This window comes from Triturus cristatus, chromosome 9 (genome assembly GCF_964204655.1).
Source record: "Triturus cristatus chromosome 9, aTriCri1.1, whole genome shotgun sequence".
Classification (NCBI taxonomy): domain Eukaryota; kingdom Metazoa; phylum Chordata; class Amphibia; order Caudata; family Salamandridae; genus Triturus; species Triturus cristatus.
The window spans coordinates 92,394,247-92,422,116 of NC_140592.1; the positions used below are offsets into that span (position 1 = coordinate 92,394,247).

The 27,870-nt window shown below is 47.1% G+C and overlaps 1 protein-coding gene across 7 annotated transcripts in view; it reads right to left on the minus strand.

Moving 5' to 3' along the window:
• LOC146797467 (protein SSUH2 homolog) overlaps positions 1–25,830 on the minus strand; it is a 249,177-nt gene extending 223,347 nt beyond the window's left edge. For 3 of the 7 annotated variants that reach the window (XM_085624498.1, XM_085624495.1, XM_085624494.1), the window contains exons 1-2: positions 25,641–25,815; positions 4,623–4,678 (exon numbers count right to left, since the gene is read on the minus strand). In XM_085624498.1, the coding sequence (XP_085480624.1) occupies positions 4,623–4,678; positions 25,641–25,663 (79 nt within the window). In that variant the 5' untranslated portion in view covers positions 25,664–25,815. Of the gene's footprint in view, positions 1–4,622; positions 4,679–25,640 lie in introns of all 7 variants that reach the window. The other 4 variants (XM_085624500.1, XM_085624499.1, XM_085624496.1 and 1 more) reach the window with 3 other exon arrangements.
• Between the last annotated feature and the right edge of the window lie 2,040 nt (positions 25,831–27,870).

A 27,870-nucleotide genomic window follows, 5' to 3' on the forward strand; every position in this document is an offset into this window, starting at 1 on the left:
ACACTTTTCATAGCGCCATCCTTGAGACACCATGGATGCGCCGTATTTAATGTATGGCGCTCCAAGTCACAAGGATTTTCAGATATGTCAGTGTTCCTGACAAATCTGTAGGTGCAAAATTGGCGCATTGCTGGAGTGTGTCTGAAACTCCCCATGTGAACAGCCCTGCATCACCTTACGCTTGCTTCAATCAGACGTAAGGATCTGACGCAGTGACGCCATAGAAGTGTCGCAGTGAAATCTCATAGATTTCACTGTCACTTCTACGTGGCTTTCCTGCGTTGGAACACCCAACCTGCATACATTATACCTGATGCAGGTATAATGTAGCGCAAGGGTTTACAAAGTGATGCATCTGCCTAGATGTGTCACTTTGTAAATGTGGCGCAGTGTCACGCATTTTTTACGCCACCGCGGCATCACAAAAAGTGATGCAACGGTGGTGTAATGGCCTCATAAATTATGAAAAATGTTGCATCGCTGCGGTAAAACAGTGATGCAACACTTTTCAGTGCGCCCTACTTGCGACACCATAGATGCGCTGTATTTACTATACAGCGCTCCATGTCGCAAGGATTGACAGATACGTCAGGAATCCTGATGTATCGGTGCAAAAATGGCGCATTGCTGGAGTGTGTCTGGAAACAGATGCAACTCCAGCAATGTGCCATTTTACATGGGGTCAAACCCCATGTCGGAAGGCCTGCATCATCCCTTATGCCTGCTTCAAGAAGGCATAAGGATTTGATGCAGTGAGGCCTTAGAAAAGTCGGAGTGAAATCTCATAGATTCCACTGCAAAACTTCCACAAGCTTTTTCTGTGCAGGAACGCCCACCCTGCATACATTATACCTGTCGCAGGTATAATGTAGCGCAGGGGTTTCCAAAGTGACGCATCTGCCTAGATGCATAACTTTGTAAATATGGTGCAGGGTGGCGCATTTATTATGCAGCTGCAGCATCATAAAAAGTGACGCAATGATGGTGTTAGGGCCTCATAAATAAGGCCCACAGTGTCTGCACAGCCTATAGCAGCTGCAATGCTGTATGGGAGGCAAGTGGACGTGGTGTTGGCCCAAGATGCCGGGCTACTTTGCAGTGCTCATTTCTACATGTGGCTATATGTATATCTGCTCGGCCATGTAAAGGCAAAGCAAAGTCTCTAGACTAAATTTCATTCCATTGGCTGAAAAGGGCTGATTCAAAGCCCTCTTTGTACATTTTTTTGGCGTTAAAGGCATGAGTTGTAGCAAACTTCGAGCTTTCTCTATGCCAGACATAAATATATCAGTCCGGAAATGCATTATTTTGCAAATTCACTGATGACATCTTCTTTTTTTAAAAACAATAATGGGTCAGGAATTTAGTCCTCTAATACACGTTGAAGTGGATGGAGTCAGTGAACGGCTGATGACTTGACAATAAGATCTTTTAAAAACCTTCAAATGTTGGTACATGGACCTCATGTAAAAGCCTGTTTAGCTGCAGTCAATAGCAAAGGAACAAGGTGTGGAGATTTTAACCGAGCTTCTAAAGGTGAGGTCAGACCTTGTGCTAGTCTGGGAATATTTTAATAACCCCTTGCTATGGTCAAGCTAGGCATATATAACCTCAGTCTTAATTTAGGGTACACTGCATTTCCCAAATTCATGATTGGGCACTTTGTTGGGATGGGCTGCAGGGGACATGGCATCACAGACACTTTGATCTGGCTGCAGGCTTGCCTTCTTTTTCTCAGATTTTGTTCCTATCAGTACCATGAGCTGTCTTACTCGTGAACAATTGCACATTCTCATCAACATTTGTTTAATGGTTAGAGTTAAATCAGGATTGTTTAAACATTTTTGTTTAGTTCTGTCCATTGCATGAAAATAATTGCCATTTTTTCTTTGTTTTCCTGGGTTTTATGCACTTTTTCGGCATGCTCCCTTGTGACTCTTGAGGGGGTGTTTGTTACAACCTATCCTTATCTGGTCTGGATCAAATTATAAGAGGATCTGATTATTTTGTATTACATTCTTTTCAAACTGAAATCCAGGCCCTGCAGCCAAGCCTCTGCTGCACATGGCTAAAGACCATGGGGAATAACAGCAACAGACGGCGATAAATATAGCAAAGCGAGCTTAGCGCTTTCATATTTATCGCTGGAATTTATCGCCCGGTTAGCGCGTTATCAACAACGGGTTACTCAAGGGCGATAATATTCCAGCGATATCCAGGGAAATGGGCCAACATCGCTGGAAAACCAGTGATGTTGCACCCAAAACGGAGATAGCCTTGATGATACGACCCTGTGGTCGTATCACCATAATCCACCTCCCAGGTTAACTATGCCTTAGTCAGGAATTTAACAGATGTTAAATTCCTGCGTTAAGGCATAGTTAACGGGATTTAAAATATCGCTACCCTTCGTTGATGATATCACAAAGCTGGGGTAGTGATATTTTCCCATGGTGTTTTGTCAGGCGGCTCCTTTGCATCTCATTAGAGATGCAAAGCGAGGTGTGAACAAAACGGGAGCTGAATGAAGGAATCACGCGCTAGCGTGTCCTTGCAAATAATGTGATATAATTATCGCCGCTTTTCGCCCGAAAACAGATGCTAAAGCGGCGATAATTTTATCACCAGCCCTTGATGATATGCCCCATCGTGCTGTGGTGGTTGTCTGTCAGCAGAGTGTTGACTAGCGCTAAGGCCTATCAAAGTAACACAAGAAAGGAGTGAAGAGGTAATGCTCAAAAGAGCAGAAGAGGTGGATACATCCTCCTCAAGTTATATTGTCAAAAAACATGGGAAAGTATAGAAGTGTTCCTCCAAACTACGTGTGTCTACTACAATGATGGAAAGCACACTGCTTTGTTTAATTACCTCACCCACCAAAAGGACCCTTGGTGGCATGCTTCATCATCGGGGTCTTCCCGCCCCGCTGCGTGGCGGGACGGGACGTGCTGCGGCCTACGACTACGTGGGAGCACTGTTTTAGAAAAAAGATACCATATGTGGTGTAGAAGTGTGAGTGGAAGGGTCAGAAGTGAGTGAATGGTGAATGGTGAAAAATCAAAAAATACCTGGCTCAGTGGAAAAAATTAATTTTAATGTTCCTTTGAGCTGGTATCGTTAAATGTGGGGAATGAGATGGCGATACTATGCTTTAATTAACATTCTACGCGGCGAGGCAGTGTCCTAGTTAGTAGGTAACCTTGATATTTGTGTGACTATAGGTACCCCTTCCCTCCCGTTTTGAAGGCTGATGGGGCGTTATCTGGGCAATATAAGAAACGCATTCAGCAATATACCCAATGGGGTATAGTAAACTGTGCATGTTAAATATATGTGCACCACGTAGTTAGGATTATATGTAAATACACAGTTGTTTTCATTTGAGTGTAGAAGGGATCTCTTCTAGGTCCTGATGAGAAGCCAGGGGAGGGCTTCGAAACATGTCAACACAGGAGACACTGCTCATTAAAGCATAGTATCTCGATCTCATTCCCCACTTTTAACGATACCAGCACAAAGGAACATTAAAATGTATTTATTCCACTGAGCCAGGTATTTTTTAATTTTTCACCATTCACTCACTTCTGACCCTTCCACTCACACTCCTACACCACACATAGTATTGTTTTTCATAACCAGTGCTCCCACGTAGTCGTAGGTCGCAGCACAACCCGCCCTGCAGCGGGGCGGGAAGACCCCGATGATGAAGCATGCCACCAAGGGTCCTTTTGGTGGGTGAGGGGTATTTAAACAAAACAGTGTGCTTTCCACCAATGTAGGAGACACACGTAGTCTGAAGGAACACTTCTATACTTTTCCATAAGGGTGGATCCCTTTGTTTTTTGACAATAGCGCTAAGGCCTGCAAACACTTCACACAGCTTAAGGATGGTTGGCATAGGACCTGCAGCAAACTATGCTATGCACCATGCACAGTGAATGTTGGCCATTCCAATTCATTGTACATAGCTGAAGGCCATGGGCAGTGAGGATTGGTTGCCCTCTGAGGTTTAAGCACAGGGTGCTCTTGGATGTGGTATATAATCAAATCCTCCCAAAAAATATCTGAAAAGTGAAAGCTAAAAGTTAATTTATGGTTGACTTTCATTATAACACTTCAATGTATGGTTTAATAAACCTCAAACTATCACCTAAAGTACACAGTTAAAGTGCAGGTCTGGTTATGAACTAAAACTGAAAAGTCACTGAAATTCACAAGTTAAGATTACCAACACAATCCATAACTCGCACAACAGCCAAGCAAACCATAACTCTAAAATCAAATGCAATGCTCATGAGCACACAATGTTTACACCAATAAACAAAAACACCTAAAAGTACAATGAAATTAAACAAAAACACATGAACCAATTAATGATATTACATTCAAAGTTGTCTCTGCTTCAGTGGTAAGCTCAATGTGATAAGTAATGTAATCAGCAGGATGATTTACAGCGTTTGTAATTGCATCTGTTTCAATAAAGGTGAGGTCATGAGCACTGCATTTTGGTTAGGTTACAGTTTGTATGGCTGCAGTGCAAAACTAGTTATGATGGGTGATGCAGTACTTGTTACATGCAATATGCAGTGTCTGTTACATCAGCACAACAGTGTGTGACATACCTGAGTTGTGCAGGTTGGTTGATGAATTGTGTTGACTCCCAACTTCCGTGGACTCGCTGTTAAATATTCACATGCATGTGTTAGTAAAGGTAGCTAAATAACACAAAACTATGCATTAACCACGATGTAGGAAGAAAACATAAGGCCTTGCTGGTTCATCAGCTATCACTCCATAACTTGCTTTTACAATAGGCTGGATATTGTATGGACAATTAAATATAAGAAAAATCTTACTTTAACCCAGTAATTGACAAGCTATTGGAGGAATGTTGTTTATTAGGGCTTGCATTTTGCCATGAATAATATAGAATCTGTTTTGCAGTTCATGGTTAAGTAGCTAATTATGAGTCTATGCGTTGTTAAACATTTCTATAGCATTATTTAAACGTATTCATTCAATTACTATTTCAGTGTGAAATTATGATTGGCATACACATTTCTGCTATAAGGGAGTCATGTATAATTCAGAACAAGGAACTGTGGGTAGCAGAGGTTTCAAGCATAGGATTAGCACAGTGTTAGCCATGCCGGCCTAGAAAAGCGATAAAACCTTTTGCCGTTTTTGCAGCAAAGACATTGAGTATAGGATTAACTAGTGCTTTTGACACCAAGTTGAAAAATGACAAAAGCTTTTTACCATTTTAAACACAGTATTTCAGCTTTGGTCTGATAACCTACCATTCAACTCACCTTTCAATAAATAAAAACAGCTCCTGACTTTCTCATTAGAGCTTATCAGAGAATGTATTCAGTACTCTAAATTTGTGACTGTTTGGTTTTACCCAACAGTAGGTGCCTCCTTGTGTCGAGACAAAGCTATGCTTCTCTGATGAACTCTAAGAGAGAGAAACACATGTAGCAGGAGTTGATTTTACTTGATATATGTGGAAATCATATTTTTATTATCTGTCATACAAAAGTAACTTTTTAGAAACATATACTCCTCGCTGCCTGAGGCAAAAAAGGCCCAGAACCAGTTTGCCACTCTGCCTCTCTAGCTCTGGAATACATATCCTTGGCAGAGTTGTTGAATCTGTCTTAGAACACAGTAGCCTGGCTTTGAGCCCAGGGTCAACAGAGTGATGTTAACTACTGGCCACATAGCAGGGAATATCTATCTAGAAGCGGGCAGGAACACATCACAGAACAAAAGACAGCCTTGGCGCTTCTGTTTAGTTGGAGATACCAGAGAGGGCTTCTCCTATTCACCCCAAGATCCTCCTAGACGTGGTGACTCCAATCGTAGCGGAAAAGGAACCGGTTTTGACCCTGTCAGGTGAGAGGAGAGCTCATCTAAATAAGTGAGGGGCTAGGGGGCTGGAGAGAGGTCTACCTCATAGCATAAGAGTTCTTCCATCTTCAAACAGATGTTTCTGGATAATTGTACAGTAAGGCAAAGGAGAAGTGTTGTATGAGGTGGTGAGAAGTGCAAAAAACAAAAAAACTGTTAGGATTGAGTGGCAGAGTTTTTCCAGTTACTGACTATTACACAGGGTACTTTTGGCATCCCAAACACCACCACCTGAAAGAATTCTTGGACCTAAGAAGAATATACCGTAACAGTAAGGCCTTCATGGAACAAATATGTTTTCTGACTTTGTATTGGAAGGAATGGATTCAAGGAGCCAAACACTACTTCTGACACTCAGCGACTAGAATTACTCTCCAAGGGACGAGCGTTTGGCATCCTGTTTCTTCAGTGACACAGCGGAAGCAATCCTGACTGCAAGAAGGTCAGGTTGACTACAGAGGACTGGACCCTCAAAGAGTCCTGGATGGAGACAGGTCTAGTGACTTGAACCCTGCCCTCAGGATCTGGCAGCTGTAGGACCTGTCAGAAAGATCTTTCTCAGCCACTGGTGAAAAGTGGAAATTGGTCATTTTCCACCTCTGGAGGACCAGGACAAGGTATTGAGGCTTGCCTAGGGAGGTCACACTTATGGAAGCCAGGTAAACCAGTTTTCTTCTGGTGGTCGGAGCTTTTTGGTGCCCTGAAAATTCGATCAAAGGGACATGACAGTAAAGGTATGTTGGCTCTTTGAGCCCTTTTCAGCTACAGCTTGCAGCCTTGCCCCGCTAGAGGGTTTTGTGAACATAAAGAGTGATTAAGTCTGATGGGAGAAACTTGGACTGGGACCAGGCAGCAAAGCTAACTGATAAACAAAGTGCCCCTGCTGCTATGAAATCCAGCTTTGTTCTGCTTGGAGCTTTTGGCACCAAACCTAATGACTTCAGCAGTAATTTAAAAATGACCTGTCCAACTTTGCGGGCACCTCGCTGATCTTTCCCTGCTGAAGGTTTCTAATTTCCCTTTCAGAGACTGAGTCCAAATGTAAAACTTTTCACAAGGATAACTCGCTTGATACACCTGAGCTATGCTACATCGCAGTCGGCCTCATGCCTAGGATGGACTCAATTGAGAAAAGGTGCTGTTCAATAGCAATTTACTTTTGCTAGCTTTTTGTATTAGCACTTCAAAAAATCATATCTCCGGTTCCCTTATATATTTTTAACACACTTTATGTCTTTTTTTGCTCAATAAATGTTTCTCTATTCATCTGAATAGGTTATAGAATTATATAGTGTTTTTTCATGATTCATTGTCATGATTGGTGGTACGGCTTGACTCTAAGGCACACTGCTCTGGGGATTGGTTGCTGCTGTTGCTACCGTAAGCTGAGAATCGGCCAGGGACCAGGGTTCAATTCCCGATGCGGCAGGGTCGTGGACCAGGGTCAAAACCAGACTCGATAATTCTCGCCTCGGTACCTACTCTAACCAGGAACACACTCGGCAACTCTGGGCATTAAGCTTGCCTCATCTCTACAACGGCCCCCCACAGACGCCGGGGATGCCTGGTTTCACCTTGGAGATACCCAGAAAGGGACAATCTCACAGGGATAGCCAGGACGGGTTCCCCAGCGGTCTACAGCGCCGGGACACCCCGTTGCTGGGGTAGCTGTGCGCTTTACAAGTCTACAACATTTACATTTACATAGCAACAAACGGTTGAGCAGAGATTCTCAAAAAACTTTGTTTTGGCCCAACCATATTGTGGTAATTGAATTGCTATGGGTCATCCTTTCTAAGTTAATAAATCAATGTCTGAATATCCCACCAAGAATAATGAAGAAAATGGGCGCTAGGTGGCGCTGGACCGTCATGGCCGCACTTCAGTGAGGCTCTCGCCGGCCGGGCGAAACCACATCCTGCAACACCATCCTCCGGGCCGATAATCCATACTATAACGCCACTAATGGGCAGCACAGCTAAGCGGGACCGCCTGGAGCGAGTTTGAAGGGCACAGGTGACCAGGTGACGGAGATATCGACTGCGGCTGCCGGAGGGCGCAGAGCGGCATTCTGGGCGGAGCTGACGAGCGGCGGCCTCTGCCAGCGCGAGCCTGGGGATTCGCGGGGCCTTCTGGGCCCAGATCAGGACACTGACCGTGGCTGGCGTCGCTGACACCCTGCTGACTGTCCGGGGCGGGACTGGTCCCCCCCCCCCTTCGCGCTGACTCTGCCGGTGGCTCCTTGAGGCGGCGGACATGCTGGATCCCTAAGGTGAGATCGCGCTACCTCGGCGCCTTCAGCGGTGGGCCCACCTTTCACTCGCCTGCCCGGCTGACGCGCCTGGGAGCTGTTGCGCGCTCTCTTGGATCTGCCTTCTGCTGGGGAGCTGAGAACGGGGATCTCCCGTGTTGCCTTGGGGAGCGGACTGGTATCGGTGGCCATTGCCTTTGATTCTGCGCTAAGAGACGCCGGTGGAGTGACACGGGGGCCCCGCCTGGCCTGGACCCTGAGACCCCTGGTGCGAGGAGTCGTGGCTCTGGTGCTGAAAAGGCCGTTGAGGTGAGGCAAGCTCTTGTGTGGGGCTGAGCGACGCGTGTGGAGGCCTCGTTGACCTGTGTGCTCCTGGTGGTCTGCGGGGGGCTGGACGACTGGGGGGGCCCCGTCACGGTTGGACACTTGGAGCGAGCCCTGGGGCAGACCATAGACGCTGCAGTGTGGGCTAGATACTGGGTGACTTGGGCCCTCGCCGGCGGCTGCCATGGGCAAGTCGGATGCGAAGCAGTCGACGCTCCAATTTAACCCCTCTAAGAAGAAAACGCGGGCGCCGCCGGGGGATGGCGGAGAGCGGGACCCCGGTGAGGAGGAGGAGGTGGAATGGAAGACGATCCTTCTAAGCATGCAGAAGAGCCTCACCTCAATCGACGCCAAAATCGACAACATGAATACGCGACTGGAGGCGGTGGTGCACCGGCTGGATCAGCATGGGGAGCGTCTGAAGGAGGCAGAGGGGCGCATTTTGGAGCTGGAGGATGGCGCTGTGACTGGCGCGGCCAAGCTGTCGCAGATGGACCGGCTGCTTAAGGTCATCGCTGACAAAAATGAAGATTTAGAGGCGCGTTCCCGACGGAACAACGTTCGCCTGGTCGGCCTTGCGGAGTCCAGCGGGGGGGGCCGCATGGAGGACTTCATCGAGCGTCTGCTCATTGACAAATTTGGCCGAGACTCCTTTTCCCTGCAGCTGGTGGTGGAGCGCGCCCATCGCTCCTTGGGGCCGCGGCCGGTCCCTGGGGCCCCGCCGCGCCCAGTCATCATCAAATTTCTCAACTATAGGGATCGTGATGTTCTGCTGCGCCTCGCCAGGGAGAAGCAGCCGATCCTGCATGAGAATGTCACCATTTCCTTTTACCCAGACTTTACCCAGGCAGTGCAAGATGCTCGCCGCAAGTTTGCCGGAGTAAAGAAGAAGCTGCAACAACGAGACATACCATATGCCATGCAGTACCCTGCCAAACTCAAGATCACTCATCATGGCAAGCCCCTGTTTTTCGGTAATCCACAGCAGGTGGAGGACTTCCTGCGGGAGCAGCCCTCTGCGGCATCACAGCGTCGTGGCCCTGGGGCGCAGTCGGGCTTTGGCTCTCCGCTGGCTGCGCCGGAAGGATGAGTACTGCTGTCCTGGTTACTTTTGTGTCTCTTTCCCCCTGCGACTGTCTCTTCTCCGAGGTGGGCATTGCCTTGCCCCTCATTGCTCCTGTTCCTCTCTACTTGCTGGATTAGGTATTGGACCGTTGCCATGGCGTGACTGTAGGTATGGGGGGGATCACTTCTGTCCTGGAGGGGACTACCTTTGCGTTTTGACCTCGTTCTCCGTGACAGGGGAGTTGGCAGATACTACTTTCTGGGACCCTGCTTGGGCCGTTGTCCACTGCTTATGCCGTTTTGGACCGGACATGGATGACCTGTTTCGCCCTGGCACTCCCCCCCCTATCCCACGTAGACTCCTCACCCGCAGGGGTGTTGGTGCGGTGGGTGCAAAGAGGGGATTGGGGAGGGGGGGTCTGGCACCCTAGCGGCTCCTGTTGCGGGTATACCCCAATTCCATTGTTATGTTTGTTGAAAGGGAGGGGAGGGAGTCTAGATTCCGGCAGGATTGGGCTGCTGCGGTGGGTGGGGGTGGGATGGGGGTTGGGGGTTGTTTCAGGGGACTGATGTTTGGGGCAGGTTCCCTCCGGCGCGTTGGGAAAGCCGGACGGGCTGGGTGGGGGGGGATTTGTATCTGTGACAACACACTTAAATACTGGCACATGCACTGTCCGCTATTCGGGCTACAGCTCAGCTGCTCTGGGATTTGGGGCCTGAGGGTGGGTGCTTGGCATTTTCCCGATACCGGGCGGGCTGGCCTGCGGGGCGTGGGGGACAGTCTGCGGGGTCTACCTGGGATTAATAAATGGGGTCCCCACGAGTAACGTTACTGGGGGAGCGGGGGGCGCAGCAGGATCCGCACAGTAAGATTAATGTCTTGACGTGGAATATCAGGGGGCTGGGAGACCCGCGCAAGCGCCGCCAGGTCCTAGGTTATCTGGACCGCCACTGCATACACATAGCATTATTGCAGGAAACCCACACGGACCCCCATAGGGCGCCAACATTCGCGTCACGGTGGGCTGCATATAGTCTCTTTTCTTCCTACTCCACGTACTCCAGGGGAGTGGCCATCCTTGTCAAAAAACACACCCCGTTTGTACACCTGGGGGATAGACTTGACCCCGAGGGCCGCTTCTGTGTGGTGTGGGGACGGATGGGTAATGCTACTGTTACACTTGTCTCCTCTTACGGGCCTAATGTGGATGGCCCTGCACACTTCATTGCCTTATGGGAAGTCATCTTGGAGATAGGTTCCACACACCTGATTTGGGGAGGGGACTTTAATGTCACACTTGATCCTGCCCTGGACCGTTCTAATGTGGGCGCCGCGCATCATCCTCGCTCCCAGGCTTATATTCTGGACCTCATGGCGCACCACTCGTTGCTCGATGCATGGCGCTACATGCACCCGGGTGCTAGGGAGGGCACGCACTGGTCGATGTTGCACTCCACTTGGGCTCGGTTGGATTACCTGCTCCTGTCGAGGACACTGGGGACCTCTCTCTTGGGGGCGGGACACTTGCCTCGCACTTACTCCGATCCCTGTGCTCCTTACCCTGGCCCGGTCCGGCCTGGTGGGGGATCCGCTTCCGTGGCGCATGCAGCCTCACATCCTATTGGATGAATTGTTTAAATTTGAGATGGGCCAGGAGATCACAGAGTTCATCGACCGTAATCGGGGGACGGTGGACAGCGTGGCGATAGTATGGGAGGCCTTTAAGGCCACCATGCGGGGTGTGTGTATTTCTAAGGGCTCGGGCGTGCTGCGCTCGCTTCGCGCGGAGCTGACAGCCTTGGAACAAGCTTTGCAGGCGCTGGAAACTGACCCTGCCTTTATGCGGGATCCCGCGATCCAATTAGACTACCGCACTAAGCTGACTGAGTTCAAGATTGAGGCTGAGAGGGAAGTGCGTTTCCACGGTAAGCATTTTAAAGCGCGCGCGTATGGGGAGGGGGAGCGCCCTGGCAGGTTTTTGGCGGGGGCGGTCCGCTCCCACCGTGGCACTAATCACATATTGGAGGTCAAGGCCCCGGATGGCACTATGCAGCGCGACACACCCTCCATACTATCCACCTTCGTGTCTCATTATTCCGCCTTGTATACATCTCAACGGGTAGCGCCCCTGGAGATGACCGAATACCTGTCTGAGCTTACCCTTGGATGGTTGTCGAATGCCCAGCGTGAGCTACTGGCGGCTCCTATAGGCCTGGATGAGATCAAAGAAGCCATTATGCAGACTGCGTCGGGAAAATCCCCAGGCCTGGATGGCTTCCCAATCGAGTACTATAAAACCTTCATCGACCCGCTCGCGGCGGTTCTGCGGGAGGTGTTTGAGGAGGCTAACGAGACTGGCTCCCTCCCACCCAGCATGTCGGAGACGCTCATCGTCTCTCTCCTTAAGCCGGGAAAGCCCCCGGATAGCTGTGACTCGTACCGACCTCTCTCTCTCATTAACAGTGATGTGAAGATTCTGGCCAAAGTGCTAGCGAACCGGGTCAACCTCCTGATCGGGGGGTTGATACTGCCAGACCAGGCGGGATTCATCCCGGGCCGCTCCACCTCCCACAATTTGCGGACGCTTTTCTCGGTATTGAACAACGCGGACTCCTCTCTAGCCTTGGTGGCGGTTTTTCTGGACGCCACCAAGGCGTTTGATTCGGTCGAATGGGATTACCTCCACTTGATCCTCCAAAACATGGGTATGCCTGTGGCGTTTTCTAGATGGATTCAGATCCTATACTGTAGCCCCAAGGCGAGGATTCTTATTAATGGCCGAGTCTCAGCTCCATTCCTGGTGACTAGGGGTACTCGACAGGGATGCCCGCTGTCGCCTCTTCTTTTCGCGCTGGCGATGGAGCCCCTGGCGTCCCGTCTCCAGCAGAACTACCTCGCGGCATCCCTGAGATGCCAGCAGCGGCAAGTCCTGCTGTCACTCTATGCAGATGACCTCACACTCTACGTTAAGCATCCGCGGGAGAATCTGAACCCCATCCTTAGAGAGTTTGTTCACTTTGCGCTCTACTCAGGAATTCACATTAATTGGGGTAAATCCGCGGTCTTCCCCCTCACGAATGGTATAGAGAAAATTCCACTTGATTATCCGTTGGAGTGGTGCGACGAGAGCGTGAAATACCTGGGAGTATGGGTCTCCAGGGACCGGCAGGAGGTGCTGCGCATGAACTACGGCAGGGCGCTCGAGGTCATACGCTCCCATGTAGCCCGGTGGCTGACCCTACCACTGACCATGGCTGGCCGAGTTTCCCTTATAAAGATGGTCATACTCCCCAAGCTGCTCTACCTCTTCCTCAACATTCCGTTTCACCCGGGAGGCTACTTCTTCTGGGAATTAAGATCGGAGCTTATCCGATTGGTGTGGGGGGGGGAAGAGACCGCGGCTCAAGTGGTCTGTCCTTACACAGCCATATGGGCAGGGCGGCTTCGATATACCGGACTTTACACTTTACTATCACTGCGCTCAGGCGCACTATGCGTACTATTGGTATCGACCTTCGCCCTTCATGCCGCAGACGGCGGTTTAGCATTGGTTGGCGGATCCGGTGCCGCTTGAGGGGGCAGTTCTCGCAGCGGTGCCATCGTCCCGTGCGGATCGCAACCCTGTGCAGGCCACGGCGCATGCATGGGGTGCGATCGCGGACCGTCTGGGGTCGTCGTTTCTCTACTCCCCATTGATGCCCCTGGTGTATCATCCGGCTCTTCCACTCTTAGGAGAAGAAATGTTCCGGAGAATAAAACTGAAGATGGGGTTTGCGAACTGGGGTGACCTCTTTCATGCAGGTAGATTTCGCGATCTCCCGCTCCTCTACGGGGACGTTGTCCCTACCCCCCTGGAAACTTTTGCCTTCATTCGCCTCCGTAGTGGGCTACAGAAATTGTTGCCGGCATATCCGGATGAACCTCCAGTTCTGGAACCGTTTCATAACATGCTTGCTTCCCCTTCGCCCTCACATATGGTCTCTTCACTGTATCGGGGGATATATGACCGGGATGGGGGGCTGGTGCTGCGGTCCCGTGCGGGCTGGGAGGCCGAGATCGGCACTGCGCTCACGGACGACCAGTGGGGGTTCTGCTGTTTTCAGACTGAAATGATCTCGTCTAGTAGTAGGTTCCGCATCATCCATTACAAGTTCCTCCATCGCCTCTACTGTACTCCGGCCCAGATGCATAGATTCCATCTACGCGATGACGATCGCTGCGACAGGTGTCATTCTCCTGGAGCGGACTTCTTGCACCTGGCCTGGACTTGCCCCAGCATAGATGAATATTGGGATCAGGTGTACGAGGCCCTGGGGGAGATGCTGGGATCCCCGCTGCCGCCCTCTCCCTTACAGGCTCTTCTGGGGTACACTCGGGATGTGCCGAAGCCGGATCGCCGTTTCGTTACCTGCGCGCTGCTGCTCGCTAAGCGCCGCATAGCGTGCCGATGGGGGCGGGGGAGGCGGCCCAAATTTAAGGAATGGCTGCGGGATATGGTTACTTGTCAGGAGAACGTTCTGTTGTATTCAGAGTTGCTCCCACCCAAGTCCCGTCCCCCCGACATCTGGGGGCCTCTGTCACAGTACCTAGCAGCGCACTGCGCCCAGCGATCGCCGTCTGCTCCCGTGGGGGCGGACTCGCCGGCGGGTGGCTCTGGCTAGGGGAAATGCATGTAGTGCGGGTTCTTCTGGGGACGGTCGTCCAATCCGTGGGGGTGAGGAGTGGACGCTGCTGGCTCTGGGGGTCCCCCTGATGGCTGCCTTGCGATTTTGCTCTCACACGACGTGCTGCTACATTGCCGCTATGACCCGTGTGGGCACTCTGCTGGTGGGGATAGGGCGGCACGACTGTGTGCCTGCGGAGGCGCTCTGTATGATGGGGGCGGCTATACAGGTACTCGCCGAGGGGGAGTGGTTCTCTGTAGGCCAGGATGGGAAATTGGAGGAGGATCCGGAGGGGATGGTGCTGGGCTGCCACTTGTAAGTGCTTGGAATGTAAAATGTGCTATGATTTGTTATTACTGCCTTTTCCATTTGCATATATTGCCTGTATCCGGATAAGTGTGTAATGCTGATGCACTGTATGACATAAAACGTTAAATAAAGAGTTATAAAAAAAAAAATAAAAAAAAAATAGAATAATGAAGACAGCATCCATTAAGAAAGAAAAAGAAATACAAATATTATTGTTAAACTGCTTCTGATAGAATGTTTTCCAGAAGATGACAATATCCCAAATAATGCCCCATGAAATAGAAACAGAAACATCATAAAACAAGTAAAACATCATTGAGTAAGAAAAGCGAAAGCACTGGGGGCATATTATCAAGAAACGGTGTTAAAATTCTGGGGTCAACATGGGCTTCTATTGGAATTCTCTGCGGCATATTATCAAGCCCATTATCGCGATAATTTTAACGCCGTGCTTGATAATATGCCCCAAGTAACCTGAGCTCTTATTAAATGGTGAGAAGTGGAACTTTGGGGCAACTGCTCAAGATATTACAGAGAATATATAGGTCAATGCCAAAAAATGTTATTATCTTATCAAAGCAATCAATTAAGAGTGAAATTCAACAATGGACTAGAGAAAGACTTTAAGATGCTGTTTTTGTATTTCAGGTCTGCGCTGATAACAAATAATTTCTTAGCATGCCTGAGATGTCATCATTTATTAAAATTCCTTAAATGGTTATTGCCGTTCATAGGTAGATTTTGCTTCATTTATATACAAAGGGAAAGCTGCAATATCGGCCTCAAGAAGTCTTTGAAAATTATACATTTTTGGCGTGAGTCAGTATTATTTCAATTGAAAATCTCGAAGAGGTTTTCTCAAACTAGAATCCAAAACTATTTTAAGTAGTTAGCTAGTCAGACTCGTCATCGAGCACGAGTATAAATCATACCCCTGAAATATAAAAGGAGATTCCTGGTAATCTGGCACTGGATTGGAGATTTTGGAAGGAGAATTCGCTCAGTTATTAGGTAAACCTGAACCCCTGGCCTGCTCCACTAGGTAAAAGGCATGGGGCAGGATCATAAAACATTCATACCTGGTGATATTTCATGTCCTTGGTGGCAGGTGGCAGGTTAAAGTAATGCTTGGCGAAAAACCTTTCACCACCATATTATCAAAGCAGGTTTCAGGTGATGGTAATGTGTGAAAAGAATGTTTGCCCAGATGGATTGTTGTAGTGGCATGTTCTGTTTTCCGTGTTGCTGTGTTTTTGTGCTATATTATTGCAATGTGATATTGTTGTGTTGTACTGTGGTTGTTTTGGTGCATTTTGTTTTGATTTTGTTGTTGTATTGTTGTATTCTGTTCTATTATGTTTAATGGCGCTGGTTTGTTGCTTTGGCAGTTATAATGTTATGTTTTGTTGTTCATATCAAAAAATGGAACTGCATTCCAGCCTGAAGCAGCAAAGGCTTTTACAGTTCCGGTGACAAGCAACCATTTGCAAATGTCTAAGGTGATAAAATCGCTCTGCTCCAATTCTTCCACGGTTTAAGACACCCATCAGCCCAAAACTGTGGAAGAGACTCTCAGCTATTCATAAAGGTAACTTTACATGTATGAATTTACACTTACAACACTTTGGATTAACTTTACTAATTTGCGCTATTCGCCATTTGCTAGTGTAAAATCACTCAAAAGTGTAGACTTACATGTCCCCTCCCCTTGAATGCAGGGAATGGAGACTAATTTAGGAGTGTATAGTTACAACTTGTAACTTTTCACACGTAAGCGGACATCTGCACCACCAAGGTGGAGCTCTCCGTATGGTAAAGAATAGAGAAAAGTTTTTAAAGTTTATCAAACTTTAAACAACAAATAGAAAAAATATTTTTAGTTAAATATTAATGTTAATAAATGTATATATTTAATTTAATTGTTGAGCAATGTAACACAGTACAGTATTGCTAAAATAATTTTTAATGTAAAATGTTATTGTTTTGAAATCCCAAAATACTTTTTTAATTCAAAACTATTAAAGTGATGTATATAATTCATTAACAGTGTTGTAATTATTTTCAATTATTTTTCAGGTTACATTATTTTTTCAAATAAAAAAGTTAGCAACATATTTTAATAATTATGTTTTATTTTTAGATAGTTTTTTAAAATGAAAAAATGTGTATATTTTAAAAAGTTTCACTTTTTTTTACATTATTTCCTGCTGGGATTTATGTTAAGTGCCTACCACCATTATTTTCTAAAGGATGATATTGCAGTACTTATGAGTGGCCATGGATGGTGCTGGACTTACTCCAGCTATGAGCTGGAGTACAACTATGACTTTTTTGGGTCTTATTTAGCTGTAATAAAAGGTTAGTTTCTGAATAGGAACTGGCTTACTCTTTTGTGGGTGGGTGCATGTCCTTCCCTAAAACCCTCCCTAACCCTCACATAACCCCTCCATAGTCATCCCTTATTCACTCCACTTTTGTAGTGAGTATTCCCCATTTTCCAGGCACTCCTCTGTGTCCCTCCCACATTTACTACTAAAACGTATAGTAATTGTGCGGCGTCCTCTTGAGTCAAGTCGGATATCTCTGACCATAAAGGAGAGGCAGAAGCGTAGACCTCTGCACATAGGTATGTGAATAGCATTTTGAAGTACGTTAGTAGTACTATTGTAGTACTACTAATCGTACTAAAAAATGCTGTTTGCAAATAGAACCCTGTGTCTAAACACAGCATTCCTAGTGCTCCCTTTAGGTGATATGGTCTGTGAACTCGGCCCTCGGCAGGAAAGCTGAGGGTCAGCATGAAAGTAATTTGATTCACGAACCAATGGTATAAACTTTTGTTTGTTGTTTAATTTTCCGAACATGGATGGCAAGCGACTATCACAAGGACCAACACAGGCATTTCTTTGTCAGGTCAGACTGCTACTGCTTCAGCATGTCAGGTCTTAGCAGCTTCCAGACCTGCCCCTCAGCTCGCCAAGCACAAACTAGAGGAAGTCTCTGCAACCTAGTATGGATGCACATAGGACCTCCTACTTTTCCACTCGACAAATGAGTGGGAAGGTAAGATGGGGAGGAGATGTGGACTGATGGCTAGAGCTCCCAATGTTGGAAGTGGGGAACTAATATCAAGAGTTGGTCTCGGCTCTACATCCTGTGATTCTTGGCAAATTAATTAATACCCCCATGCTTAAAAATGCATAATGCTTGTGTAAAGCGCTCTAATGTCCCCAGCAAAATAAATAAATAAATAACATGGAGCTACTGGATGCACTGTTCCACCCTGTTGATCTGCCTACGAATCGGAGACGGTAAACACACATTAGGCTTACTCATTTAAGCATTGCTGTACCAGAGAAACACTGAGGTTTTCATTCTATTACCAAGCAGCTAAGGTGTCACTTTGCAGGTCCACTTGGCATGTGTTTGACTCTCTCATGATGGCGTGATGTCACCCCAGTGCATTGAGCTACACATGGGTGGAGAGTGGGGCTTTAGGAGGACAGTCATGGGAAGTAAAGTTCTGCAATTGGATGGGACTACCGCCTAGAGGGGACCAAGGAGTCCCAGTCCCATTAAATAAGTGCTGGTGAGGCCCACTGGGACAAATTAACTACTGCCTAGGTCACTTGTGGTTCGATCTCATAGATAAAATCAGAAAGATTAATTTGCTTTTGCATTTCTCTGAGAGCTGCACCGCCCTAAGTAGCAACTTTAGCACTCCTGGGTGGACTCCATGGACTGAATGGGACACAATCATTTGAATTTGCATTATTTTAGAACCTACACTTGACTAGGTCATACATTGTTTGCTCTTGGGAGGACCCATAGAATTATTGGAATATATTAACCTGTTTTCTTTGATGCTTTGCCTTCCTTGGTAGCACCCACAATGCTCTTGAATGGAAACAGATTGATTTGGCACATAATCTTTTGCATTTTAGTAGAATCTGCCCCTTCTTGGGTGGCACCTGTGAAACTCTTGGGTTGACACCATATATTGACTGCAGATAGAAAGTTGCATTTTCACTTTGTTGGGATCTGAATCTCCCTGGACAGCACTTCTCACCAATCCTTGGAGAAAAGCATGTACTTATTTTGGAGTAATCAAATGTGTCCTAGAAAGTGCGCATCCCACAGTAGCACATATGCTACAACTAGGTGAACACCTCATATGGAATGAGATCTAATTATCTGCATCTCCTTGAGGCATCCACTACATCACTTCTCATTGGATCCAATGGATTGATTGAGATTAATTCTAGAACCTCAGACAATATCCGCTGGAAGCATTCTTTCGCTGGACACAGCACTAAAATGCCCTCATCTCCTAGCTGATATAGAAAACATTCGGTATTCAAACATGCCTGAAACCTAGGACAATAGTCTACCATGAGCACTGACATAAGACCCTCATTATCCACCTTTGCTTCATCTTTCCGAGGATCTGCCTCTCACACCATCCGCTTCATTTCTATAAGGGATCCTCGATGTAGGATCCCCACTCAAAAAGCAGACGTATCCTCTGTGTGTCACATCCATCTCAGCTCCTATTCACCAAATCCTTGCACAACCCTTCTTCCACTTTGCTCTCTTCCCCACTGCCTCTTTCTGAAGTTCCTAAACCCACAATCCCTCCCTCTCACCTGCTAATCTTTCATGCCAGTTGTGATCTCACCACCTCAAACTCTCTTCTGATCTTGTGCATAAACATAACCTCAGATCCAAGCTCCCAGACACTCTTAACCATACACCTGCAAAGCCTTCATGCCATCTACACTCAAAGCTCTCAGCTACCCTCTCGCCACGCCCTCATGAACCTGTCAAATGCTTTCTGCCTGTGTTTGGCCTCCAAGTCTCAATTCCATAGACCCAGCGCTACTCTTGCTGCAGCGTTTTTCATATGCTATAGTCTATGGGCACCATTGTAGAGGGTAGTAGTGTGGTCCACGGGGGATGGGCATGCGGACCTTCTGAGTTAAGCTGTGGAATGGAAAGATTCCTCACCACCCTGAAGCAGTCACAGTACTGAAGAAGCCAACATTACATGTTTTGGTAAGTGCTTTAACGTTTAAGGATCTAGCAAAGTATATTGCTATTTTTTTCTTTAAGTCTATCATAGGCCAGATTAAATAACTTAACTTTAGTATGAACAACTAATCTCGGAACCCTCGTAAGGGATAGAGAGGTCGTAGGTTGTTTCTTGTTTTTTAAAACTATTCTGTCTATTGCTGCTACTTGCTTGCGCTTTTAACCACTGTATTTGTGCACATCTTACCGTTTTCAATTAAATCAGACTGTCACTTGTTCATGCGGCGCTCCCTCACCCGGAAGAGCTGTGTTCAATGCTCTAGGGGAGGAGGGCCCGCGCATCACTTCCTCCTCGGCACCTTAGGCGCATGGGGCAGCGGTCTAGTTGCTACTCCTGGCGTCTGAGGGAAGTGGTTTAAAACGCCTGATTACACGACTGTGCCCAGGCTGACCAGTTTCTCTGAACCCTCGTAAGGGGAAGAGAGGTCGTAGGTTGTTCCTTGTTTTTATAAAACTATTCTGTCTATTGCTGCTACTTGCTTGCGCTTTTACCTACTGTATTTTTGCACATCTTACCGTTTTTAATTAAATCAGACTGTCACTTGTTCACGCGGCGCCCCCTCACCCCGAAGAGCTGTGTTCAATGCTCTGGGGAGGAGGGTCCGCGCGTCACTTCCTCCTCCGCACCTTAGGTGCACGGGGCAGCGGTCTAGTTGCTGCTCCCGGCGTCCGAGGGAAGCGGTTTAAAAACGCCTGATGACACAACCGCGCAGCGGACGTGCGCAGCGGGCGCACTGCTGGTGCATCAAAAGCATGCCAAAGGCAAGCCCGTCTGCGCCTGTCCGCGCCCGAACGGTCCCAGGGGCCAGAACCCCTGGATCTCCTCACCCAGGTACCCACCGTTATTCGAGCGCCCAGCTCCATCAATTACACGGCACTCTCAGACCCAACTGCTACCACCACATGCTAGGTGAAAGCTCAACCATAGAATGCCCTTATTGCTCGTTCAGATTCACTCTCCTATCCACCACACCATCTCATCTAAGGCCTCCTACAAAATCCTCCTGCTGAATTGCGGATCCCTGCCCAAACACACCGCAGAAATCTCAATGCTGTTACAGGATCAGGCCCCAGAGATCTTATTCTTAACAGAAACATGGCTCAACACGAGCTCAGAGCCTGACATTGTGCAAACACTCCCCCAGCGTTACCTGATACAAAAAGTGGACAGAAAAACAGGTAAGGGCGGGGGAATCGCGATCATATACAAAGATCACCTTATCTGTCCCCTACTAGGAAACCCCCTGAATGTGAGAACGTGCATTTCTCGTTAGAATTCACCTCTCTTCTCTCGTTCACTGGCATCTTGATCTATCGACCTCCTGGTGCAGCAGGCACCTTCTCTAAAGGTTTGACAGAAGCAGCTATTAACCTAGCCAGCATGGCAATAAATTTCACCCTCCTTGGGGATCTTAACCTACACTTTGATGACCCACGAGCTGCTCTCGCACAAGAATTAGCAAGTGATCTCGTGACCCTTCAGCTATCTCAAAAAGTCTCGCTGGCAACCCATTTCCTTGGTCATTGCCTCGACCCCTTTTTCTCCAACCTGGAGAATCTCAAAGGAAATAATCCCATCCCCATCCCCTGGTCCGACCACTTTCTTATCCCCCTCTCATGGTGTCCTCAGGCCCCCACCCATTATTCCCAACCCCTCCGGACCCTTCACCGACCCTGGTCCAAACTCCAATTGGGCAAATGGGTTCAAGTACTGGAAAGGACCAGACCCAGGCCTGATCCTAATCCAGTCTCCGCTGACAACAATTTTTGCAGCTGGATAGAAGGCTCATTGAAGCGGGTCCTCCCTAAGATCCTCATGAAGAAAAAGTATGGTCCCCACAAATCCCACTGGTATTCCCCGGAACTACGCATCCTAAAACATTGTTGCAAAGAACAGGAGAGAGCCTGGAGGAAAGACTTCTCCCCAACAAGAAGCTCAAATACAGGAAGGCCACTGGGAAGTACAAAACCGAAATTAAAAAGGCGCAGGCTTCTTTCTATGAGAAAAAAATCCTGCACGCCGCTAACTCCCCTAGAGAAACGTTCCGTGTTATTAATAAGCTCCTAAAAAACTCGCCTCCTCAAATTGCCCCGGGCCCTTCAGGCCAACGCTGTGATTAACAGGCAGAGTTCTTCACTGCAAAAATCGAAAACATCATTAAACTGCTGCCACCTATTGTTGACAAACACGCCCCAGCAAATGAGCGCCCTATCCGGGATCCTCCCCTCCCCAGATATTGCAGGAGGCCATCTCCCCTCCCCCAAGAAACAACTCTGACACTGATTTCCTCAGTTTAAAGTGGCTCACCTAATGACCCTGCTCCTATGAATGTTCTGGAAAAGGTAGCATCCATAGTTGGCCCCACTGCCATGAACTTAATCAACGCCTCACTTACTACAGGAGTAGTTCCCCTCCAGTTGGAAGAGGGCAATGGTAAAAGTACTCCTGAAGAAGCCACATCTGGACCCTACGGATCTAGGCAACTACCGCCCCATTTCCCTTCTCCCAGGGATGGCCAAAATTGCCGAAAAATACGTCAATAACACTCTCTCTAACTTCCTGGAATCCTTAAGCTTGCTTCACCCCTCGCAGACAGGATTCCACCCTCGCCAAAGCACCGAAACTGCCCTGCTGGCGGTGGTGGATGAAAGTAGGAAGATCCTAGACTCAGGAGGGTCGGCAGCCATCATACTCCTTGATTTGAGCGCAGCATTTGATACGGTGAATCACCACCTTCTGATTCACCGTCTCAGAAACTGCACTCAAGTGGCTGCGCTCCTTCCTGGAAGGATGCTCCTTCCAGATCTTTGAAGGAACTGTGAGCTCCAAACCTATGCTCCTGCCGTGTGGCGTTCCCCGGGGTTCTTCATTAAGCCCAACCCTTTTCAACGTATATATGGCCCCTCTAGCATCAGTTGTGGCCCCTTTTGGGATCCACATGGTTACCTCTGCAGACGACACCCAACTGGTCGTATCACTGAATCAAGCGACACAACACCCAGAGGCTTTAAACACCAGCCTATCCGAAGTCGCTAAATGGATGGGGGCGTCCTACCTGAAACTGAATGGGGAAAAGACAGAGATCATGATCTTGGGCAATCCGCTATACTCTTGGGTCCACATGGCCAACATGTATGGGCCCAGCCCCAGCTTCCAAGCATGAAATAAAGAGCCTAGGTATCTGGTTAGACCAGAACCTGACTTTCAAGACGCAAGCCAAGAAGACGGTTGCGACATGCTTTGGCCGGATCAGAACGGCCAGAAAGGTGCTCCCCCTTCTACTCCCTCAAGCAAAAAAAATCCTAGTCCAATCTATGATACTCTCAAGGATAGACTACACAAATGCACTCTTCCTGGGGGCCCCGATCGCAGTCATTAATAAACTACAAATTGTCAAAAACTGCGCCGCAAGACTACTGCTGGGTATGTCAAAACGCCTCTCAGCTAAACCTGCCCTCTCCGCCCTCCACTGGCTTCCAGTGAGGGAAAGAATGAGCTTTAAAGCTCTTTGCATCGTCCATAGCTCCTTGCAAGGGAAAGGTCCTCCTTTAATTTCGGTCATGATCCACCCCTTCAAAGCGAGGAGGAAACTTCGCTCAGATGAACTTCACCTAATTGAAACCCCAAGGACCTAGAACCGGTGGTCGACGCTTCTCCCTTAATGCTGCTAAACTATGGAATGCACTCCCACTCCATCTCCACAGGGATCCCAGCTACCATGTCTTCGGTAAACAACTTAAAACTTTCCTATTCCCCTAATGTCTGTGTTTCTGAGTACCGGTCACGCCCAGTGCTGGGAGGCCTCCGGGTAGCCATGCGCTATATAAATGTCACTTTCATTTCATTTCATTAATGGTTTTGTTCTTCAAAGACAAACATGGCACTTCAGCGAGTCTTTTTGCACATTGACCAGTACACAAGTCCTTCCAATAAGGGCGTATGTAGCTGGCAAGGGGGGCACAGAGGGCTGTTTCATGATAGACACTTTCTCCCTCAAAACGACATTTTAACCACTTTTTGATTATAGAGCAGTTTTTCAATCCCCCTATGACGCCCAAAACATCAATCTTACACCACGGGAAATAGGAACAAACGGATAGGCTAAAACCTGAAATCAGTCGGAAACTTTGCGCTTCTCACCCAAAACATAATGGTTGATTGAAGATGCATAAAAATCCTAAATAATAAAGAATCTCGAAATTACAGATTAACATCCTGACCGCAAACTTTGACCAAACTCCCTGCTTAAATAAGACACTGCCACAACCAACGAGCAGTGTGCAAGTCACTGAAGACCTGGCTGTTTCCATGCACAAAAACCCCACAAAAAGACTCTTAGAGTGTGCATTGCCACTTTCACTGCATGGAACAGTTCAATCAGATGATCCAACTCATCTCTTCCCTGGGTCCCATGACAGGACCCCTGCAAGGGACCAACAGAACTCCTGGCAAAGACACAGATGGGCACTATATACTCCTGATTTAAAACTCTACTTTTTACAGCTACCATTACAACTTCATTACTTTAAATGCTCATTCTAACATACCATTATCATTAACATTATCATTACATAACATACCATAATATATTGAACAATTGTATGTTCCAGAAACACATTGTGAAATGTTATTGAATTAAATATCTTTTGCAAGCCTATGAAGGCATCCAATGATTTCAGGTTTAGGTGATTATTGAACCCACATTTAGTAACTGGTGTTTGTTTTTATCTTCTCTACCGATAGAAATGAGTTATAGGCTACGAGCAGTATCTCAAGTAAAATACCAATGTATCCTTTACTTACTTGTGCTCTTCTCTTTAGACATTGCTGCTTCTGATCTGGCCCATGCACATAGTATTAATATTAAGTGCATTCAGAGGCTACAACGCATCCAGAACGCGGCAGCTCGCTTGGTTTTGATGCTGCCCAAGAGAGCCCCTTCCAAGAGGGCTTTGGCCACTCTGCATTGGCTTCCGATTAAGGAGCGAATTCTGTTCAAAGCACTCTGTGTGAGCCATCGGATTTTACAGAGGAAGGGGCCCACCTATCTCCATAACCTCCTAATCTCCTATACCCCTACCCGTCAATTAAGGTCTAGCGGGAAGGGGCAGGTCAGTATACCTACCATCAGGAGAGCAAGGATGGGCGGGCGCTCCTTTCGCTTTGTGGCGGCACAACAATGAAACAAACTCCCGTGGGGGCTCAGGACAGAGGCCTCAGAGATGACCTTCCGCAATGAGCTGAAAACCTATCTTTTCCCCTCAGAATAGAGTAGCAGGGATTTCACACGGGTAGGGTTTGTGTTACCACGAGGGTGTCTTAAGCCTGTTCCGCAGCACGGGGACACACTAGCCTAGTGTAACCAGGCGCTTTATAAATTTGCTTATTATTATTATTATTAATAAGCACGCTTCATTAATCCACAAACGACATGTCACTCCATCTTTCCTTAACGAAACATAATACAGCGGATTGCTAATACAACAATATCCTCTTATACAACAATATCCATCTACAAGCCTCTAATCCAGCAGGGAACAATAATTTCACCTGTGTGGTTTTCACTTGAAGGAAGGGTTTGTCCATTTAAGAGAAGGAAGTCAGGGCAGGGGTGAGGGCAAATGTAAACTAAGAATAGAGGCTTGGGACTCGAACAAGGGCAGGCTGGGTCCTTTCGCCTTGCTCCACCTCTTCCCTCTCTTCCCTCTCTAGCTCTTCTTTCTCCTTTTTCTCTTTTTTTTTAACATTTTTTATATAAACACACACACTTTTTCTGATAATTCACATATTTGAAGAAATACTATTTTTTAATGTAGTCTGGAGAAGGGCACTCTGTCTCTAAATAAGAACCATTATGTCCTCGTACGTCTTTCCAAAAAATAGGTTTTAAAACGTTTTAAAAGTTACATCATACAAATGCCTCATAATGCATTCTCCTCTGTATTTATCTTATCTGTGTCTCCCTGCCAATAAGAATAGTATCGTCCATATGCATGGATTACTATTATGGGATCTTCTCACCTCATTGACTCCTCCCCTGCCATGGTCAGCTTGACCTGTGGAAGTGATGGATCACTGCACCAGAGAAGCAGCCTGGATTACCACTGTCCAGATCCGCTGCTGCTGCCCTGCCTGCGCCCTCAGCTCTGGAATTAACACTGCTCAGCACTCCTCTGTCACAGGCTGGTTGTTTCCCGTAGTAGACTTTTATAAAGGTTTACTTCCTCATACACTCCATAAAGTTACAATATCAGAGTTCACGTCATAAACACAACACACACCTTGTAGCCGCCACGTAAAAGTCTTATTTCTTGTAACTGACTGTTTACACAGCATCAAGCTGGGCTTGATTTATTCAACCTGCCATTTCCTCTTATCTCCAGACTAGAATTTGTAACCCTGTGTTTGGCTTCTGTGGGGTGGTATTGTGCAGAATGTACTTGGGACACCATTTTCTGGGTGTTTTTGATTTTGTTGAGTGTATCCGGGTGAAGGTGCAATCATTTGCTGGCATCAGCCTGGCAGAGAGCTGACACTGACGTCCAATTTTTTATGCTTGGGAAAGGATTAGGACTTGAAGGGCTTTTGCAACCCTATCAGCTATCCCAAGTATCTGCATGACGATTCTAGGGCAACCCTACTAGATGCCCTACTCTTGAGGATCACCTTAGATATCTGCGTTCATGCCTTAAGTGAACCAGCCTGCCTTTGTCACTTCACCAGGACTGCACAATGGGTGTAGTTTGGGCTCCAGGAGCCCACGTGGTACCGGTGTAAGATCAATGTTACTTGCTATGACAAGGCAACTGACAGAAGCCCAGATGTTCCATAAGATAGTGCCAGTGTTCATGCGATGTGAAGCACTGTTTCGCTGCACAAAATAGTGCAGACAACCGGGCTCATTACCTTGGGAATGCATATACACTATTTCACTAAAAGTTGACCTAAGTGTAGCACCAAAATAGTTTTGCATCATGGAATACTCATCCCATTATTATCTATGTGAAGGGGCAAGATCTCCCCAAATACATCTAGGTTTTTCACACGAAACCAGATCTACTAAAATAGCACGACCAGTCTTTGGTGAAAGCCTAATGGCCAGTGAAACCAGGCATGAGGAAGAACAAGCATTGGCATAGCCAATAGGTCTCGCCTTTGGGACCTTATAAGTGTTTAGTTATCCAGCAGAATATCCTTGGTGCAACAACATCAACTGGTGCGTGGCTAAACACTTATAAGGTCCCAAAGGCGAGACCTATTGGCTATACCAATGCTTGTTTTACACTTGCTACACACTTAATCAATGGCAGGACACACAGGAGAAATCCCTAAAAGGTTTCTACCCCCACAACGATAGCATTCAAGCAGATTTCACTTTTCTTCAAATAAGGATGCCTTCTTTTTTTCTCTTTCCTTAGTCTCATTCTGAGACTGCGCCACATGAACATGAAAGTTTGAAGTTGTTTGTTCCATACATTTAACAATAGATCCAATACCACTCGCAATTTCCATGGCTTTGTCCATAATGAGATTATCAACAACTTTTCTTGCACTTTCTTACTGTTGGATTTCTCTACAACCTGGTCATGAATCACCTCCTTTTCAAATGCTTTAAAATCACAAGTAGATCCCAACATTCTCAGTTCACTTACAAAGTTTTCCACAGATTCCCCGGGTAACTGCTGCCATACATAAAATTTGTGTTGTACCACAATAACATTTCTTTTCTTCTTAAATCGTAAATCTAAAGCTTTCATTACTTACTTTCCTACCCTCAGTACCCAAGGAGTAGCGTAATAAAGCACACTTCTTCCTTTGAGTGAATACCTCGCGTTCTATGCCTTCTATATACGCCTCAGAGCCTTTTCTCCCTTCTTCCCCCATCCACAGGAGGCAAGCCAAGCAATGCTAAAAATGTCACTGGGCGCATGACTAACTAACTTGCATGTTTATTTAATTATTAACACTTTCTTAATACATGCACCTCAATATTAATTCATTAGGGTGTGCGTATCACCGATGTAATGCTGAACAATAAAGTGATCCATGTAGAAAGGTGAGTGAATCACCATTATATGCCACACGGATAACGAGATGAACAGGGATTCCCACAGGTGTGCGAATCACCGTTGATGATGTAGTGATGAACTGCACTGAAGTGTTTGTTGAGCAGTGAAGAGAATGCTGAGTAGTGATTCCCACTGTACAGGTATGCGAATCACGTTACAAAGATATAGTAAATCCCACTATA